This window comes from Paramormyrops kingsleyae, chromosome 7 (genome assembly GCF_048594095.1).
Source record: "Paramormyrops kingsleyae isolate MSU_618 chromosome 7, PKINGS_0.4, whole genome shotgun sequence".
NCBI classification, from domain to species: domain Eukaryota; kingdom Metazoa; phylum Chordata; class Actinopteri; order Osteoglossiformes; family Mormyridae; genus Paramormyrops; species Paramormyrops kingsleyae.
Window position 1 is genome coordinate 17,398,288 of NC_132803.1, and position 20,288 is coordinate 17,418,575.

Below are 20,288 nucleotides of genomic sequence, written 5' to 3' on the forward strand. Positions count from 1 at the left end.
GGGAGAGCGTGCAGTGATGGGATTCAAAATCCCGGCCTGAAGATGGGAGGCAACAGCATCAGCCATCCTCAAAGTAAGCAGTGAAAAACGATTTGTCTATAGTTTTGAAATGTACAAAAATGATGCAGCTTATAATATCTATTAGGGGGTAAGTTTACAAATTAAAATCTCAAGTTAAACTACCGCTGGGTGGTTGCCAGAATTTACACCCGTAGGACTTTTAAACTGCATGACTGGCTTTTTGGCAAACATGATAGCTCATTTTAAATACTGGGCCATTCAATCATGTCGGTTTCTAAAGCTATGACGATACAGAAGTTGCCAGCTCCGTCAGCCACATCAATGCTCTCCCCCATGCCACTGAATAACTGCTCCTTCATCATTTATATTATGCAGCCATGGCTTGGTTAAGTATTATTCAACAATATACTCATCAGTGTAAACTATTCATACCTTACTTAATATACCTACCTTTGACCATTTCATGTATGACAGACAGACAGTATATCCACAACTGACACTGAATAAGAAACTGCATCATTAAATATTGCTTTCTTTTACTCCTCTTCACTCTTTCTCCTGCCTGTCAGTCAGGACCATTTGTCATTATGGCCAATGACCTTCGGATCACAGACACTGTCTCCTACCTCACTCAGCCGCACGCTGCCCTCATAATTGCTACCTATAATGTGCTGAGTCAGGTTACTTTCATTAAAATGCAATTTACTCTTTGATTATAGTTTTGTTTTTGCTTGTACAAAATACACAAAAGCAGTACGTTTTTGCATAAACTTCACATTTATTAACTTTTATACAGTATTTATTTAATAAAATTAGTATACACTACATATAACTCTGTTAAAGGAATACAAAAACAAATATTTATGGTAAAATACAGCTAAAACAACATGCTGATATTCTGATTCCACATTGGGCTAAGCTTAATCCTACTGTGATTTAAAGCTGCTTCAGCAGTCTGCAAGTAACCCACAGCTACTTGCCCAAAGAGGTGTGTCAGCAAGAGACTCCCTGGCTGAATCAGAGAAATATTTCCGACGTGTATCAGCCTGACTTAGGTTTGCACAACCTCCAGATGAATCCTGAAGCTGATTGTATGCAATGAATCCACTGATACTACTGATATATCACATGTTACTTAAAGAAAACAGAATTCATTAAAATAGAATTCATTTTAGGACTGTACAGTAGACAGCAGTTTTTTTTCCCCCGAGTATACCTGGTGCATAGTGTCCCGATTTGTTCCCAGCAAAACCACACTGATAAATCTCTTAGCCCCACTGATTCAAGAAACATTTCTGCTATAGCATTTCAAGCAATGGAATGTCAAAGTTCATAAGGCTTATTTTAGAATGAAACACTGTCCTTCGATTGTACATCCTCTTCTTTATGGGTAATGAGGACAATTCCTGATCTTGTTGTTCTAGCCATGAGGAAGAAGAGGAAAGGATCCAAAGAGCAGTGTAGGCTGCACAAACAGAGCATTGTGCTGTAATAGATATAGAAGGAGTCCTCATTGCCAATACGCAGGTTTATGTAATGAACGAAGTGGAAGACATTGCTGGGTGTAAAACAGATGAGAAAAATGGCAAACACCAAGGAGCTGATCATGATGTAGGACATCCAGTCAAAGTGAGATTTGTTCAGCTTTCTGATTATAGACACATAGGAAAAGATTGTGACCATGAAGGGTATAAAAAATCCCCAACATGTAAGACCAAGTTTGTAGTAGAGCAGGAAATTGTAGTATTCCATATTTGTTGGAATGATATCATGGCATGTGGTAGCGTTTAACTGATGGATGTTGTAACTCTGTCGGACAAGTAGTTCTGGTACCATGGCGATGAGGAGTACAGCACACGCAATCAAGGTGATCCACATACTGCACCAGAACCTGGGCAGGTTCTTGTACATGAAAGGATGAGCCACAGCCATGTAGCGCCTGAAACTGAGGCACATGTGCATGTAGATAGAACAGTAGATGTTTCCATAGAAGCTGGCTGTCACTACCCTGCACAAAGTTTCCCCAAATATCCAATTACTGCCATTATAGTAGTAATGAACCTTAAGCGTCAGAGTAAGTAGAGTCAAGAGGTCCGATACGGCAAGGCTCATGTAAAGGATGGCACTGGAGAAGGTCTTGATTTTGCTGCAGAGCATTTTCATAATGATGACGTTGGATGGGACACCAATGAGTATTGTCACTAAGTAGGCAGTCGGAATGAGCCGAGAACTTAGGCTGCTGTTTAGGTAGTTAGCAGCTCTGACATCATGCTCATCATCCAGGTAAATCCTATCTGAGTCGTTTATTTGTTTTCCTCTTAAGCTCCTAATTATATTGGTAACATTTGTTGTTTCATCCCCTAAAAGTAAAAGAAAAACAAATGCATGAGTCATATGCTAATATAAAATCACTGGTGTATTTACAATGTATATACTATTAATTCATTATTTTTTTTATTTTATTTATCCTTTATTTTACCAGGAAGCTTCCATTGAGATACAATATCTCTTCTTCCAGGAAGTCCTGGCCAAGTTGGCAGCAAATACGAAAAAAGACTAAAGTTTCATATACAATCTCACAGAGATGATTAATATGAACACAAACTAAAACGCATACAAATACTCAAACTATACATAGAATAAAATGAATTTTTATGAAACAATGACACTGTTCTTTAAGCTCAGAGTTTAAGAGATTTTTAAACACATTCAGAGAAAGCAAGGAGTCCAAATTCAATATATTTTGTACTATATTCGACTCATGTGGTGCACCAGAATGCTACCAGAATTAATTAAATGTACATAATAAAAACTAAACATGCAAATAATTACAGCACAGCTTAGCTAATAGTGGTGTGATTTGGTATTATAGCTATAGTAAAATAATTGATTGGCCTTTGTTTGCTAATATTTATTTGATGAATAAAAGAACAAAATGTCTTATCGTGAAAATACAGAAGAAAATTTCAGTAGGATTATTGCCCTCATTGAGAGAAATAGCAGGTTTATATTCGCCAAAGGTTTATATTATTAACATCACCATGATAACATAATAACAAAACTTTAAAATACTTAACCAGAAAGCTACCAGAATAAATGTATACATATTTAGCAAAAAATGTGAAGGAACACCATTATATATAATATTTATTTAGTTATCTTACCTTTAACTTGACAGGAAAAGTGCAGAAAAATGAAATATAACAGTAATGGTAGTAATTTGCTCATATTTTATCTCTGTGTTGTTTCACTTTTCTTAAGTCCGAAAGCCAAAGCTACATAATGGAAAGTGCGTCTGGATTAAAAGTTGTGTCTCTCACAAGCCTGTGATGCAGATGCTTGTTTTGCCTGTAAGGTCCTGCCGATTCCCAAATATGACTATGAAGTCATATCCTGTTTCTACTCTTGGTGAGGGGGAGGAAGGCTGGGCGGATAAAAAGAATTCCTCTGTTGCCTCGGGCTCATTATAAGTTTTGTATATCCCAAGTAAAAAGAAAAAAAATGGAGCAGCACAATACAATTAGCAATGATAAAAATGAGTAAAACAGAAATGTTTCTTTCAGGCTTCATGGTATGTCTTTTCAAGCTTTACTGAAGCGCTATCATAGAATTTCAGATTTTGAACGGTGGAAACTGAGTGCCGTCATTTACCAAGCAGTTATAATCTCATCAAAATACAGCCTGCAGAGCAGTTCTGAGATAAAACAAATGATGTGCATGGAAATGTTTAAGTCTCTGAGGTGAAACTGGAACTGAACACCAGGAGTTCACTGAAACAGGTTTTATTGTCATAAGACTGAACAATCAATTAGGTTAATTGGCATGTACTGTATGTTGTCAGTAGCATGTAATTGTGTGTGTGTGGGGGTTTGCTTAGATCACATTTGAGGACCAAATTGTCCCCAAAGTGTAGTAAAACCTGAAATCTCCCTACTTTTGGGGACATCTTTTGAGGTCCCCATTTGGATAACCTCAGTTTTATAAAAATCTGTGAATGCAATCAAAAAAGTAAAAATGCAAAAAGTCTTGTATTTGGGTTGGTTACTTATGGTTAAGGTTAGGGATGGGTAGAGGTTAAGGGTGTCGTGATTGGGATTAGGGTTTTTCCCATAGAAGTGAATGGACGGTCCCCATTCAGATAGGAAGACCAACTTGCGTGTGTGTGCGTGTGTGTGTCTGTGTGCCCTGTAATGGTCTGGCATTCCAGCCTGGGTGTACTCCTGTCTAATGGCTGGCATTTCCTGTATAGATTCCAGGCCCCTTTGCAACTCGGACCAGCATAAGTGGTTGGGAGTTGCAGGGGTCCCACTGTGACGTATGTGTAAGAAAGTTAAGGAGGTCTGTTCCAGATAAGCATCTTCTCTCTGAGAATGTTGTCAGCTGTTTATTTGTCAAATAAACATGAATCATTGTGATCAGACTACCATTTTAAAGCAAATTATACTGGGAGTGTTTTACTATTTAAAGCAGAAAAAGATCAAATGATAATAGCCGCAAGACCAACAGTCTGAGGCTTCATATCGGAGCCCCATGGAAAATATGTGGCAGAGTACAATCTAACCCTACACAAAGAACTGCTAATGATGTGGTTCATCACCATGGAACACGGTGAAGTCGGCTAAAAAGGTTTAGCATCACATATGGTTGACGCGTTCTATATTAAAGCTCATGTGATCCTCTTGCTTTTATAGAATGTTTGTTTAGGCTGGGGGGGAGCAAAAACGTGGACCTTCTGGGGTCCCCAAGGACCAGATGTGAGTCATCCTAACCAGCTGCATCATCATCTGGTTCAGAAACTGCGAAGTCACTGACCACAAGTCCTCGGGGAATAGTGAGGACATATATATAGTGAGACAGCATAGCAGAGCACAGGACCCCCTACCCACCTTCATAGTCATCTACAACAAACGCTGCTGTAGCAGAGCCCACTCCACCACACATGACCCCTCGCAGCCGTCAAACATCCTGCCCCCCCCTCCATCAGGAAGAAGGTTCCGGAGCATTCAGTCCCCAACCCCCCTGTCTTCTCATAAACGCTTATAAAATGCCTATTAGTACTACAATGTTTATGCTGATTGCGCAGTCTATGTATTTACTCGTATTAATGCCATTATTGTTAATATTGTTGCGTATTGTTGTGCATTGTTTTTATGTAATTTTAATTTTTACTCTTTTATTTACCCCCCACACAGCGATTCTTGTACAGGGTATATCGCTCAGCTTTTCTTGTTCTAGCTGTACGATGGTGTTATCACGAAATATCACAATTTCGTTTCATTTGTGTGAAAATATACGAAAATGACTTGAGATGATTATTTAGATTTTTAATGGTAATTAAAACAGATTTCTGGAATCAATATATGATTATTGCACAGACAAATGCATCAAATGGCTGGATGGTCATTTGTTCGCTTGAGATGGTGCCTCTGACTTTGATGTCTGTGTGTGGGGGGGGGGGGGGGCAGACAGGTCACCATAGGGCAGGTTCTGACGTAAGTAAATGGGCCCACAGTAGGCGGCCGGGGACAGCTGCCGAAAATGTGTCCCTGGCTTATATTAAACATCACATAGCCCCCCCCCCCCCACAGAGTAGTCTAACTTCTCCTCCAAACAAATCAAGGACTTCGGCGCCAGCTGTGCACTAAAACACCCGACCCAGTAGACCTCTTCCCAGTTGGACTTGTGTATTTTCCCCATCAAAAGAACTGCGCCTGAATGAGATTTTCTTATTAAGCGGTGAAATAACATTTGCTGTTTTTACTTAAGACCTAACCTGGACTGTTCTTAAAAATACATTTACCAGTTTATTATTGGTCACAAATTACACTGAAAAATTCTTATTGCATTAAACCAACATTTGGCTGACAATGACAATCACAGTTTGCTTCTTTCGTTTACCATCACTAACACGCTGCAGAAGGGTATTTCCAGAAAACCATCTTGACTTAATCATTTCTTTTACAGTTCAGGCCATCCGAGGCAGGGCCACCCCTTCCCCGCCCTCCCCGCCCTCCCCACCCTCCCCGCCCTCCCCGCCCTCCCTCTCCTATAATTGTACATGCCTCATTTATACTTCCGCTCTGCATTTCCCTCCCCCCCTAAATCACTTTAATTTCAGCCACCTTCACAAACTCCTGCCCTTCTATGGTTGTGTTATACTTCGTGTACAAGCGTTTATCCACCTGTATGTCACTCTGGACAAAGGCATCTGCTAAATGATGAGTTATGTAAAAATACATCACCTTTAGTGATTGTCTATTAAATTCAGCTGGCAAAACGAAATTGCTGTAGTTTACAAATATGTCCTTTTTTGTGGACTATGATTCGTAACAAATATAGTGTGAGCTGCTTTGTTTATGGAACATTAATCTGAGTGATACTTCATTTTAACCTTTGCACCTTGATCATCTTTTGAGGAACTTTCTTTTAAGGAAGTAGGAGGCACATAAGCTACAAGCAGTCATGGTTACTGTTACTTTTAGCAAGAAATGCAGTGTATCACAGATGATCTGCCTTCACATTACATCCCATTCCAGGGTGGACAGACAGTCAGATGGATGGACGCAGTTGGTTCTAGCCTGTGTGGCACTCTGGGGCAGCATCACCTTTGGCACAAGCCCCCATATAATGAAAGAATAAGATAAAAATAATTACAGGTAAAAATAGCTCTGTCAGAACCGCAAAGAGGGCAAGTACTTCTAGGGGTGCTGACTTAGAGAATCAATTTCACTTTGTCTTAGACAATGTGCCCCCACAGAATTTGATTCCCGACATCGCGTAGCTGTTCTCTGCTGGCCCTGCAGACTCTTCTATCATAGATGAGTGATCAGGAATTTGGATCAGCGCGTTGAATAATGCCACGCTGGGCAATCGCCGATCAAACCCTGAAGGTTGCTTGTTCCAGTCCAGGGTAAATTCTCACTGTAGTTTTCATGGAACTCATTAACTTGATTTGTATTATTGAGTTGTATAGAGCCGTGTCTTTCCTGGTGAAGCAGGAAGCAAGCGGATAAATTCAGTAACAGTTCTTTGTCACGACTCAAGAAGCGAATGACTCAAGGACAGGCGTTGGGGCAAAACAAAAGGGGGATTATTAAACTCAAAGAACATGGACTGGAAATAAACAAGAACACATGGGATGAAAATGGGAGGAGGGAGCAAGGAAGGGCACAGGCAACACAAGGGTTCAGCGTCAATGACCAGAATGGGGAACACAGGACTGAGAAGCACATATATACCAGACTATCGATGGAGCTAACAAGGGGCAACTTGGAGTGATTAACACGAGGGTTAGGAACGATAAGTAAGACAAACAAGTAACTGGCGTGGCTGGTTAGGGTCATGCTAGGGAGGAGACAGGAGGGTCAGGTGGACGTGGCAGGCAGGACATAACATTCTTCTGTGGTGTTCAATGTTGTAAAATTCTGTTGTGTTTCAAGTGTCCCTGTCATTCTGCTGATCTAGTCATGATTCAGCCACAAATTAACAATATCAATTAACAACCTAACAAGGAGTGAAAGTGACAGATTAAAGACCATGCAGCATCAAAGGAAACTGTTTCAGTTCCAAAGGCACAGTTAAAGGAGTTCAAATTTACAGGCAATTCAATGACCAAAACCAAGAGCGGCAAGGCTGGTGACCTTGAAGATGGTCATAAATGTTCAGCATGTAACTTCACTTAATCACCACAGACTTTCTTCTACTGACTCCATCCATCCATCCATCCATTAATTTTCTGAAACCTCTATCCCGGAGGTGCAAGTCAGGGAACAACCCAGGACGGGGCGCCAAACTCAACTGACTCTTATTAATAAAAAAATAAAGCGAGAGAAATCATATGAACAACATCTCTGAAGAAAGAGAAGAGGTTAACTGTCAATGATCCCATTAAAGGTCAATTGAAGCATTTTAAGTCAATAAGAGATTTTGAACAGTCTTGGATACACTTTCAGGAGACAATAAGTTTGTTGGTATTAGCAGACTGCAAAGACTTGACCAGTCTGAGGAACATTCCCACAGACATCAAAGATCCTGATGTATATAGCCAGTGAACGCATTTCCCCATTCTTCATCTGCCATCCATAAATGCTTATCCTATACGGTGTCATAGATTTCCTGGAGCCAACACAAACATGAACAGGGAAACTACAAATAAACACACATTCCGAGCCCCAGTCGTGACATTGTGAGGCTACAGTGCTTCTCAGTAAACCGTAATGCTGCCCTGCCAGCCTCACACACACCTCATATCTACTCTATGGGAAAAAACAGCAAATACTTTGTTAGCCTTAATAAGCTTGAGAAGAGGTTTGAAACTGAAGCTGTGTTCTTCTCTCCATCGAAAAAGATATCAGTAACTTTTTGGAGAACAGAAGAAATTCTTGTTACTATTCATTATGCTTCTTTTCATCTGCATATATGCTAATGTTAAATGATGTGTTTTTTCTAAACACTACTTATTACCCAGATACTGTAAATAGCTTTTGCACAGTACGTAACAGTATGTATTTGACAAAATGTATCAATCAGCACTTAAAAGGATTAGAGAAAAATTGGCCTCAGTGATAAAATGTATACAGTGATCAATGCTTTATCCAGTGATAGACCCAATGACAAAGTATGTTTAGAACATAAACTTGTTCAAATATAAATGCTAGACTAAATGGTCAACTGAATGAACACAGTTAAAGGGAGGATAAAATGAATTACTTGTGATATTAGACAACTTTTTCTCTACTTCTCTAGGAGCCATCTATCTCAGAATTGCAGAGCTACATTGTCATCCGGTGCTTCCTGTTTCATAACAGGAAGAGAGGCAGCAGCCTCTCATTATCTACTCTGGCATATCTGCACAGTTAAAGGTTTAGTGACCACAATTGTGCTTGTTTTTCCATGGCAACAGATAATGTGACCAGAAGGAAAAAATGTCCAAAATTCCCAATAAACACAGTACCAAATGTCCAATCAGAAATGTGGTGTAAAGCTGACAGGCTTTTAATAGTACAACACCCAAATTTTGGTGGCCCTAAATTTGTACCTACATACTGCGATCCTACGAAATTTCCTGGAAGAACAACATTTACTGGAATTCTTTCAGACAAAACACTTTGAGATGGTATCTTTCCATGGGAAATGTCAGAGCAAGCCCAAGAGCCCAGGATGTGAATATGAAAGAAACAAAGTTATCAGATCCTAATCTGAAACGTACTTTTGCCTTTTTTGAAAACCAAAAAATTCACAAGCCTAGTTCTGTATTGCTGCAGCTGGGATTAATTCAAATTAAAAATGATATGTCAAATAAAATGATAGCAGAATAAAAATTTCACAATTGTTCAATCAAGACCACCTATAGCACTATATGCACACACACACACATATATATAAATATATATATATATGTGTGTGTGTGTGTGTGTTATTATCTCGTTTTAAGAAATTTACATATACAAAGACAAATCACTTTATTTTGTCTAATCACTTTAGAAAAATCACAAGACAAATCATCAACTTGAGTGAAAAACTGAAAAGCAAATTTCTAAAGCATGTTTTTGAGGAAATTTCTGTGGACTTTGAGTTTTGGACATTCAATGAAAGTTCTTCACTGGAGTGCATAAGGACTAAGTGAGTTTTATTTTCTGATACTGTAACAGATGATGAGGAAGCCTGACTGGTGATATTCAGGATTTTGTGACTTCAGATTTGTGTTTAGCTAAATATAAACTTTCCACTGTACCTTAAATCTCACATATATTGACAATATTCTTTTCTTAATCAATACTACTTTGTTTAGTAGCTACTAGACTGGTTTATCGTGTCAGGCATGTTTGTTTCTCAAGATCCAAAATTTTACTTTTATTGCTCATTTTGCTCCTTAGCTGCTGCTTTTGGCAATTTATATGACCAGATAGTTTGATAGAGAAACTTATAAGGGTCTTGTTCAAATGTTGTAATCCTGGGCTGCACTGGAAACCTGAGCAATGAACATACAAATACTGCTGCTTAACCACCTGGCCATCTACTGCCCTTTCAATTCTGCTCAAAAGGTTATATTATTACCACAGAAAAGCTTTAGGGCCACCAGGGAGAAGAAACAAGTAATTAATTTTGTCATTGAAGTCAAAGGTTTTGAGATTATAAAGTCAAATTTTTGAGATTACAAAGCCAAAATGTTAAGATTAAAAAGTCAAAATAAACTTTTGAGATTATAGTCAGAATAGGTTCCAAGAAAAAGGACTAAATAAACTTTCAAGATTAAAATAGCAAGTTTTGAGGTATAAGTTGAATTCTACATGAGTCTGCATTTTGTATGGAATGAATCCAGAAAGCAGCCGAATGTGAGGCATCTGTATGGTGTCATCATGTAAGACGATTCACCTCTTACTGATATCTCACAGTCACTCACAGATTTCTACAGTTTAACTTTCGACTGTTTTCTGGAAAGTTTATTTCAACTTTAATTTCGAAAGTTTATTTTGACCTTTTTCTGGAAAGTTTATTTCAACTTTAATTTCGAAAGTTTATTTTGACCTTTTTCTGGAAAGTTTATTCTGACTTTATAATCTCAAAAGTTTATTTTGACTTTATGATTTTAAAATTTTAAAATTTTACTTTAATGTAAATTTTATTTTTTTTCTCCCCGTGACCCAGCAGGATAAGCTGGTTGGACAATGGATGGATGGATTGTTTTTTTTTTTCTTTTTGGTGGCCCTAAAGCTCTGCTGTACACAGCAGCGTAGATTTGGATATGGACAGTAGGGACATGTCCCTACCAAGTACGAGTACCGTCCGTGTTCAGAGGGGCAGGGGGCTCGGGGCTGATTTTCTTCCTACCAATGTTGAAATCAAACCTGCAGTCTTGTCTGTGCATTGCAGTGTATGGATCCTTGCTTTTTTTTAGAGAAACTGGGCTACTGGTGATGTACTTTCACTGTGGGAAGCTTCTCCATAATCCTCTCTCGCTGAAAACACAGCATCAGTGCCAGTGGAATGTAAAGGTGAGTGTAGGGGAAATAAGCCCGGTAGTATATTTCCTTGCATGTGTTCTTTGTTACTGTAGAGTTTGAAGTTCATGACAAGGGCATACGCTGGCATGAGATGGTGCAGTGCAGTGATCCAAGCAGCCATGCTAGGTGGCATGAGAGGGTGCAGTACAGTGAACCAAGCAGCCATGCTAGGTAGCAGGAGAAGGTGCAGTGCAGTGATCCAAGCAGCCATGCTAGGTAGCAGGAGAAGGTGCAGTGCAGTGATCCAAGCAGCCATGCTAGGTAGCAGGAGAAGGTGCAGTGCAGTGATCCAAAGCAGCCATGCTAGGTAGCAGGAGAAGGTGCAGTGCAGTGATCCAAAGCAGCCATGCTAGGTAGCAGGAGAAGGTGCAGTGCAGTGATCCAAGCAGCCATGCTAGGTAGCAGGAGAAGGTGCAGTGCAGTGATCCAAGCAGCCATGTTAGGTAGCAGGAGAAGGTGCAGTGCAGTGATCCAAGCAGCCATGCTAGGTGACTTTAGCCTGTTGGTTATGGTTCCTCTCTTCAAGATATGGATTTACCCACATTCTGCCCTTAGCCGAGCTGCTACACTGTCAATACCAAATCATCCATGTTTCCTGCTAAATTGAGTTACATTCTTTGTAATGTGCTATCCATTTGCATGATATACTGATATTATAAAAAATGGGGGCGACATGTTGGTGTACTGTTGCTTCACGGACTGGGAGTCGAGTCTCCTCCCTGGCCTTACGCGTGTGTAGTCTGCATGCTCTCCCTGTGACATCATGGGGTTTCCTCTAGGAACTCCTGTTTCCCCCCACAGTCCAAAAACATGCTGAGGTTAATTGGAGTTGCCTAACTGTTTATATGTGTAATTGGTGTGTGAGTGTGCCCTGCAATGGGTTGGCACCCCATCTTGGGTTATTCCCTACAGTACAACTACAGCTTCCAGGACAGGCTGCAGACCCCAGTGACCCTGAAAAGGATAAGCAGATATAGAAAATTAAAGGATGGATGGATGGATTCTCATGAAACAGGTTATAACCTGTTATAAGGTTTAACATCTTATAATTTGCTCATATAGCCAAAGATTTTACAATATGCCTAAGTGCAGAGGCGATTCTAGGGACACTGGGGGCCCTGGGCAAAAAACTCCATAGGACCCACCAGCATTTATTAACATTTATTACCTTTATTTTACTGTTAAGTGTATATTTATAATATCAACAAAGAGAATTTAATAAACACAATTCCTTTATTTTCACTTTACTGTGAAAAACAGAATTCACAAATACAGCAGATTGGTCATTGCAATGTACTATGTAACTGGCCCCGGTCAGGGGCTCTAGGCAGTCGTCGGCCTCGCCTGTCCTCTCCCTACGCCTTTGCCTAAGTGCATTCCTGTCTTGTGCTGTGTACTTCCTGGGATTGGCTTCAGGCTGCCTGCCCAGCAAGCCTAACCCTAACCCTAAACCCTAAACCCTAACCCCTAACCCGGATCAGCAGCTGAAAGATGCATGGGTGGATATCTTTATTTTTTATATATACGGAACAAAAACAAGCATAATTATCTGTTGTCAAAAGTCACTACTTTGGTCAGGTACATTATAATGTGAATTTTTAAATTATTTTTCTTATTTAATGATATTTTAAAGTTTAAACGCGAGAATAACAGCCCTGTAGTCATATTATGTTAGTTTATTAATCTGGATACTCTTAGGTAAATAAACGCATTCGTGACATAAACAGACTGGCAAAATTGCTACAATGACATCATCTGACAAATAGGCAGCCTTAATAAGACCCGTTAGGCGTAAGGAAAGAGCGCAGAGAAGAAGCCGGGCTTAGGGAGCATCGCTGCGAGGCGTTTTCCTCCGCTTTGTCTTACAGTATATATCGTGGAATTAAAAGCTTTTTGTCGTTTTCTTTTTTTACTGAAAAGTGAAGAAAGTGCCGTCATGTTAAAATTGCTTGTATTTTCGGCATATATAGCTCTCCACTCCGCCACTTCACTGTCAACTCCATCCTCGCCAACCGTTCGTAAGTATTTTTTTTTTCCTTTTTTTGAAACAACTTCTTCCAAGAACAATGCATCGTAAAGTTCGCCGAAGGTATTATTATATAAGGCTTAAAGTCTTTCAGCTAAGCCCATTTAAAAACGGTATATAACGTCATGTTAAACTTTTAGCTTTATATAAATCTCACCAGGAATTTACTCTCGCATTCGCTGTATGATTCATGCCTTTTGATCCACGACATTGTATTTTTAGTCTAATACATTAATTAAACGTGTACCCTATTTTTGCAAAAAAAAAAAAAAAAAAAACTTTCCGCCTATCCAGTGTAAAAGAACAAATTTGTCTACGTGGTTAGGGTCGCTGGGTAAATAAGTATTTGTAAGATAAATATGCATATGTAAATCCAAAGTACTGTTTTTATTTTGAGTTTTCTGTCTCTCTTGCGGTTTGGATCCTGGCTTGACATTTCTCTCTCGCGCTGTTAACATGTTTACTCCGGTCATACATATGCTATAGAACATTTTAAAATCGTTTTTTAAATATAGGCCTACACAAAAACTTTGTATCTTTCTTTGTAAAACAGTCTGATGTGTGGTGCAACATATTTTTGACGTTATCGTTTTCTCAGATATAAAATACGTTTCGGCTACGGAAATGCTGATGCTCCTGTTTAATCTAGAGTGAATCCACTCGAAATAATAAACGTTTAGTTGGAAAATACTGTGTTTTTTCCTGGCACATAGACTTTGGTCCATAGGTTCATGCGGGTCATATTGTCATGTACACAGTCTGCACTCCGCAGAATGAATCGTTCTGAACTTATGATGTTGATTCATACCCCAATTCAGTTTCATTTGTACATGACAAAGATTCTGCCAAGTTTGCATTAGCAGGGAAAACCGTTGCATCAAACCATACGCTCGTATTCTTAATAAGCTGTATCAACAAATGAAAATGGCAAAGTCCCGTTTAATGTTTGATATTCGCTGGATAGTCGGCTTTAGCTTAGGCTACCACCAGAAATCACTAAACTAATATTTTCCGTTTCAATAGAATATACATATTCTACTACAATAATGTATACTGACTGATATGTTCATTCGTTATCGTCGTTATTCAGTGTTTTCCTCGAAACCCATAAACCAGGGTTAGAAGCGCAACCTATTGTTAGGGACCGTCTACAAAGTGTATTCAGAACGAACGAGAGAATCAAGCATTGCTACTGGAGCATGTCTGCTACGATTTTCTAACAGACAAATCTGTGAAGTTCCTGCAAAAAGATACTTGGAAGAATAAACAATTTAAGTTGCCTCTTAAAGTTCTCATATATACTAAACCAATTTGTAATATTTCAAAGAATGTAGTAGTTGCCAGATATGATGACTTACTAATTACTACAAGTAGAACTTCTCAGAAAACTCTAATGACCAGTACATTGTAATTCAATGCACTTTGCAAAATATTACTAAAAAGCATCCAATCAGTTTCTCTCACTTGAAAGGTTGCAGAAGTTGCCAAATGTAATGACTGACTTACAAGTGCAATTTAACAGAAATCTTTGCTACGGATATGGTAATTCAATATGTTTTTTGAAATATTGCTAAAAACTAACCAAATCAATTTCTCTCACTTGGAAGGTTGTAGTTCTTGCCAGGGCAGATAGTCATCATGCTGGAGAGAAAAGGCGTTTCACACGCCTACCCAAATGGGTCGCCTCAAACCACCACACACCCATGTAAAGCTATATAATAATGGATTTGAATTGGATTGAATTGTATTGAACTGAATTAGGTCCTGCAGTGCAGCAGGTGACACCTCTGATCCCAACAGGCCTGACCCCAACAGGCCTGACCCCACTGGCTCTCCAGTAGTTTCCACTCCTCCCGGAATGAGCCTCCCAAGGGCTTCCCTCCATTCCCTTCAGGATGCAGGCAGCCTTCCTGAGGGCGGCTGCCAATCAGCTACTCCCACAGAGAGTAGAAAAGGGTGCTGCCTGCCGCTTCAGGGTTGCATGAAGCCTTCAATCCGACAAGTTACCCCGATAAGCCAGTAACCCCGCTTCGTAGTACAGGCCACAGTAATGCTCACAGATGTTGGAGTAATTTATACAACACTGAAGACAGGCGAGGATCTCGAATGGTTCACGCAAAACACGGCAAACATGCGCGACACGGAAATACGATCGACACGGGAACTTACAGTAACAAATACATACAATACAAGGGACCACTTACAAGCGCTCCTGCTGTCAGCGCACTTACCATCTCCCCGGCGCTACAATTATTTTTTTTTAATTATAAAGGAGGTGGGCGTTACATTAAAATTACAAATCATGTGGTGCGAGATCTTATCTTTTAATGTTTCCTTTTTAAAAAAAAATGTCTGGCTCTTGGTTGACTGAATCAGTCGCATTCCCTTGAAAGCAGGACAGTCTCCAAAAGCTAAATCTACCTACAAGTATAAATAAGTAACCTGACCTGTGGCCTGTACTACGAAGCGGGGTTACTGGCTTATCGGGGTAACTTGTTGGATTTAAGGTAGTCTGGGCAAAATGTAATTGAGCGAATATGAAGTCCATTTAAACTGTGGTACCTTAAATCCGACAAGTTACCCCGATAAGCCAGTAACCCCGCTTCGTAGTACAGGCCACTGATCGACCTGCCTTTTGTATGCCTGCAGTGACAAGCGGTCATGGCAGCTTTACGCCAGTTACATAGTCGCATAAACAAAGTGGTGCAACTCGAACATAACAGTAGTACGAATTTAACGGCATGAACCATCACGAGCGAATTGTTGAAATCAGAAACACGGTGCCTATTAACGGCAGAACTTAACAAGAAATTACAGTGACGTACGTAGCCAATGTAAAAAAACCTGAATTAAAAATGAGGCTGCACGAACGATCTTTTTATGGCACAAACCAGCTCAAACGATTTAGACTGATGTGGTTGAAATCGGAAAGACATCGGTTCATGACCGCGGTGAAGTTGGTTTTATGTTCGATATTCGCCACATTTACTGACATCTAAACTGCAATATCTTCCGGGTCATAACGGCAATTCTTTTCAGATTAGGCTCCACATGTGAAGTTAAACGAGGGCAATATTTCACACTTTAAGTTAGCTCAACATTCTCCAGCAATATGAATTAAGAATACAAAACAAGATGGGAATATCGTTCTGCTCGCACAAAACTGCCGGAAAAGTTAGGGACCGTCTTGAAAGTGCAATGCCAATCAGCATAACACCACTTGTAAATTGTAATACCTCCTTCAATTTTAAGCCAATCAACATAAAACCAAGTTTAATGAGTTCCTCTGGCCCTCTCTCATCTTTCACACCCTTTCAGGAAAGTTTCACACTCAACTATTTTGCTGAACAACATTTGTATGTGTCCATATAACTGTTGTTGACATTATGAAATATGGATGTTCTTTTGATATTGCAGTTTAGATGTCAGTAAATGTGGCGAATATCGAACATTAAACCAACTTCACCGCGGTGGGTCACCGGCGTTATTTCCCCAATAATCAGATCCAGCCAATATATAACCCCCCCCAATAATCATGTTTCCCCCGTAATGGGTGGAGACCTCGACCCCCGCGATGTTCCAGGCAAAGTTACGCCCTTGCATGGGGTACTAGCATGTAAACAAAGTTTTAGGTAAGATGTTACGTGAAAGGGTACAAATAATGTAGTTTGTAATGTATTAATTGACCAGAAACTGTTAGTTACGTGTCGATCCCATGTTCGTTCATCATTAATAATGGTTCTTGTATTTAATGCAGTGACTATATTTGCTCATGATTTGTACTTAAATATGTACTGAGTTACTAAGTTACTAAGTTACTTAATTGTGTCTCCTCAAGTAGGGATGGACCGATCAACATTTTTTTTTTCAGTTCGATACGATTCCGATACACTTCACACTGCTGATACCGATACAGGTTCTAATACAAGAGCTGTTTTACTTTAATATGTTAATGTAATAAATATATACTATATATATTTATACTTTATATATAACAATAATAGATACTTTATTGATCCCAGTGGGGAGATTCTCTTTACGCCTCCCCCAGCTTGATCTCTGTAGCTGAGAGCAAGCTGGCCGCGAAGGGCAGCCTCCCATCGCAGCGCCCAGAGAGCTGAAGGTTAAGGGTCTTGCTGAAGGACCTGCAGATGTGCCGAGGCTGGGCTCAAACCAGCGACTTTCCAATCACAGGCTTTTTTAAACTAGTAAATACAAATGAAATAATGTATGCCAAAAAAATCTTTAACTATGGTAGCATATCTAACATATCATTCCACCTTGTTTGTACATCTTGTTTTAAGTGTTTTTGAGGCATTTGCAGTTCAGTATGAATATCTTCCAGGAGAGGATATGCAAGTGGTGAATGCTTAAAATGCCCCACAATTTTTCTCCCACTGGCAACATCGTTACTTACACTTCGTTGTGGTAGCAGCCCCTCCTGCATCACAAGCTTATGTTATCTGATGTTCCTACGTTTATCTGATGTTCTTAGCGTTAAACTTCAATGCCACAAAAAACAATGAGAAAGAGCCGTCCTGTGATTGATTGTGCAAATTGATTTAACAAGAAATAGGAGCTATCTTTCTGCAGACTGCCGAAAATTAAATAAGCAAACATCCTTCTAATAGGTCTGGATCGGTGCCGATACCGATCCGAATGTCGGTGCTCCTTTACCCTCAAGTAAAGTGGTACCAATTTTAATATCTTAAAAACTAAAGCACAACAAAAATTCCTACTACACAAACTAGTGAGATGGTTTGGTTAAAATCAGAAACACATGGGATGCCAACAGGTCACACAAGCTTGTGGAATGGGTAGAATAAAATAATAGAGAGATTTGTTTTAATTAATTCATACAATTTTGTTATTGCAGTTCCAAGGGTGAGGTCTTTCCAAGGATTCTTAGTGACGTCTGAACCCATTGACTATGGGGATTCCTCAGAAGACACAGGACTTGCTGTTCCCAAACCAAAATTCAACGTCACCAAGGAGGTCAAGGAGTATCTCACCGGTCCTCTGCTCACTGTCTTTGTCCCTTCCATCTACACGCTAGTGTTCATCATCAGCATTCCACTCAACACCGCCGCCATCCTCTTGTTCATCGGAAAGATCCGGCCCTCGAAGCCGGCCGGAATTTACATGATCAATCTGGCTGTGGCGGACCTGTTGTTTGTGTCGCTCCTGTCTTTCAGGATATCCTATCACTTCAATGGCAATGACTGGGTGTTTGGCTCTGCAATGTGCCGCATTGTCACATCTGCATTCTTCTTGAACATGTACTGCTCCATCCTCCTCATAATGTGCATCAGTGTGGACCGCTACGTGGCAGTCGTCTATCCTATTAAATCACTGATGTGGCGCAGTCCCCTGAAAGCTGCGGCAGCTTGTGGCCTCATGTGGTTCCTGGCATCGGTAGGGGTGACCCCTCTTCTCATGTCCAAGCAGGACCTCCACTTGACCCTGAATATAACCACCTGCCATGATGTATTAGACGTCAATCAGATGAAGGCCTTCTACGTTTACTTCTTCACCATCTTCACCTCCATCTTCTTCTTTGTACCCCTAATTGTCACCACCTTCTGCTATGTGCGCATCATCCAGACCCTCTGCTCCACCAGCACTGTGAAACACTCCAAGAGGACCCGGGCCATTGTGATGGCTGTCATTGTGTTGATCATCTTTGTGGCCTGTTTCGCCCCCACCAATGTCGTCCTGTTCACCCACTACCTGCAGTTCACTCGTGGTTCTTCTGAGCAATCTTACATGGCCTACCTTCTGTCTGTGTGCATTGGTAGCATCAACTGCTGCCTGGACCCGCTCATCTACTACTTTGGGTCGTCCCAATGCCAGAAGCAGGTCGCTGGAATCCTGCGTTGTAAGGCTGCGGCAGACAGGAGACGGGCCTCAGAGTACACCAGCTCCAGCAAGATGGACACCTTCCAGGTAAACATAAGTGACCCATACAAAAAGCTGATGACCTGATTCTTCTACAGGGACCTACAGAGGATGATGCTGGCTTGGTTAAAATTGAATTTGAAGGTGGAAGTTATTTTTCTCTTATTTTTCTATTCCTTTTTGACTGTATTGTTTAAAGAACAGCCAGCTGGCCACCGCCTACCGCAGCACAGGGCACAAGGCTGGATGGTATGCCAGTGCATGTCAGTATTAATATAGTTGTTGTTTTGCTTATGTTACCCATATTTATTTTGTAGCTCTCAGTGTAAAATTAATGTATGGATATTTAATATGAATCATTCTGTACTATGGCTGGGCGAAAAAAAACAAAATGCAGTATCTTAATTTAAAAAATGGGCCGGACGGTGCTGCAGAGGTTAGTACTGCTGCCTCACGCCTCTGGGATCACAGTTCCAGTCTCCGCCATGTGTGTAGAGTTTGCATGTCCTCCTTGTGACGTCGTGGGGAGTCCAGCGGGAACTCCGGCTTCCCCCCACATAAAGCTTTGTCCTGGGTTATTCCCTGCCATGTGCCTGGAGCTCCCAGGACAGGCTCTGGACCCCCATCACCCTGCATAGCATGAATGGTTATAGAAAATAGATGGATGGCTTTTCACATAACTGTGTTATCGCTGTTGAAGATTTTGCTTTTTTACTGTAAATATACAGTGTGTATATATCCACATATAAATATATGTATATCTAATAAATTCTATTTAACTGCAATGTCTTTCAAAGTATTGTTTTTTTTATTGATCAGTATATCTTAAATAACCATGTAACCGATTAGGGTTACTCTGATCTGAGTGGTGAAAGGGCGGGTTTTTCTAGAAAAGCACACAGACTATTCACATGCACATAGTTTAACACTAAATGCAATTTGGATCCAAATGTCTGATTTATATGTTTTCAGAATGTATTGGAGATCAGTAGAGTAGTGGAACTGGGAATGACCTTGTAATGAGAAGAGTACATATTCAAATCTAATGGAAAAACCCATTTTACCAGTAACTGCAATTAAGACACAATGTCAGTAAGTGATATAATATGTTACGCTGTGTAACTCATCGCTTAAGCAAGTAACAGCTACAAGGTTGCCTCCCTGGACATTAATTTTTATCAATGCCATATTACATTATGCCTATAGTCATTTGAGGTAGATGAGAACAAGGGCGATGGTGGGAGTTGCCTGCTGAAGATTTAATTATTATTGTAGATCAATGAGTGTAGATTTCACATTTTCTAAAGCTTTTTGGCCAAGTTTAATCTCAGGGGGTTGAA

General features: G+C 40.1%; 2 protein-coding genes across 3 annotated transcripts; one reads left to right on the plus strand and one right to left on the minus strand.

Moving 5' to 3' along the window:
* Nucleotides 1–777: 777 nt before the first annotated feature.
* Nucleotides 778–3,383, minus strand: LOC111849805 (proteinase-activated receptor 3-like). Of its 2 annotated transcripts, XM_023823009.2 has the most exons (3): nt 3,186–3,383; nt 2,501–2,545; nt 778–2,381 (listed from the first exon to the last, which is right to left on the minus strand). In XM_023823009.2, the coding sequence occupies exons 1-3, from the start codon at nt 3,247–3,249 to the stop codon at nt 1,366–1,368; spliced, it is 1,125 nt and encodes a 374-aa protein (XP_023678777.2). In that variant the 5' UTR covers nt 3,250–3,383; the 3' UTR covers nt 778–1,365. The 2 variants fall into 2 exon arrangements, with proteins under 2 accessions (XP_023678777.2, XP_023678778.2); XM_023823010.2 differs by lacking the exon at nt 2,501–2,545.
* A 9,403-nt stretch (nt 3,384–12,786) lies between these two features.
* On the plus strand, nt 12,787–19,733 carry LOC111849769 (proteinase-activated receptor 1). The gene is made up of 2 exons (XM_023822939.2): nt 12,787–13,042; nt 17,927–19,733. The coding sequence occupies exons 1-2, from the start codon at nt 12,961–12,963 to the stop codon at nt 19,033–19,035; spliced, it is 1,191 nt and encodes a 396-aa protein (XP_023678707.2). The 5' UTR covers nt 12,787–12,960; the 3' UTR covers nt 19,036–19,733.
* The last annotated feature ends 555 nt before the right edge of the window (nt 19,734–20,288 follow it).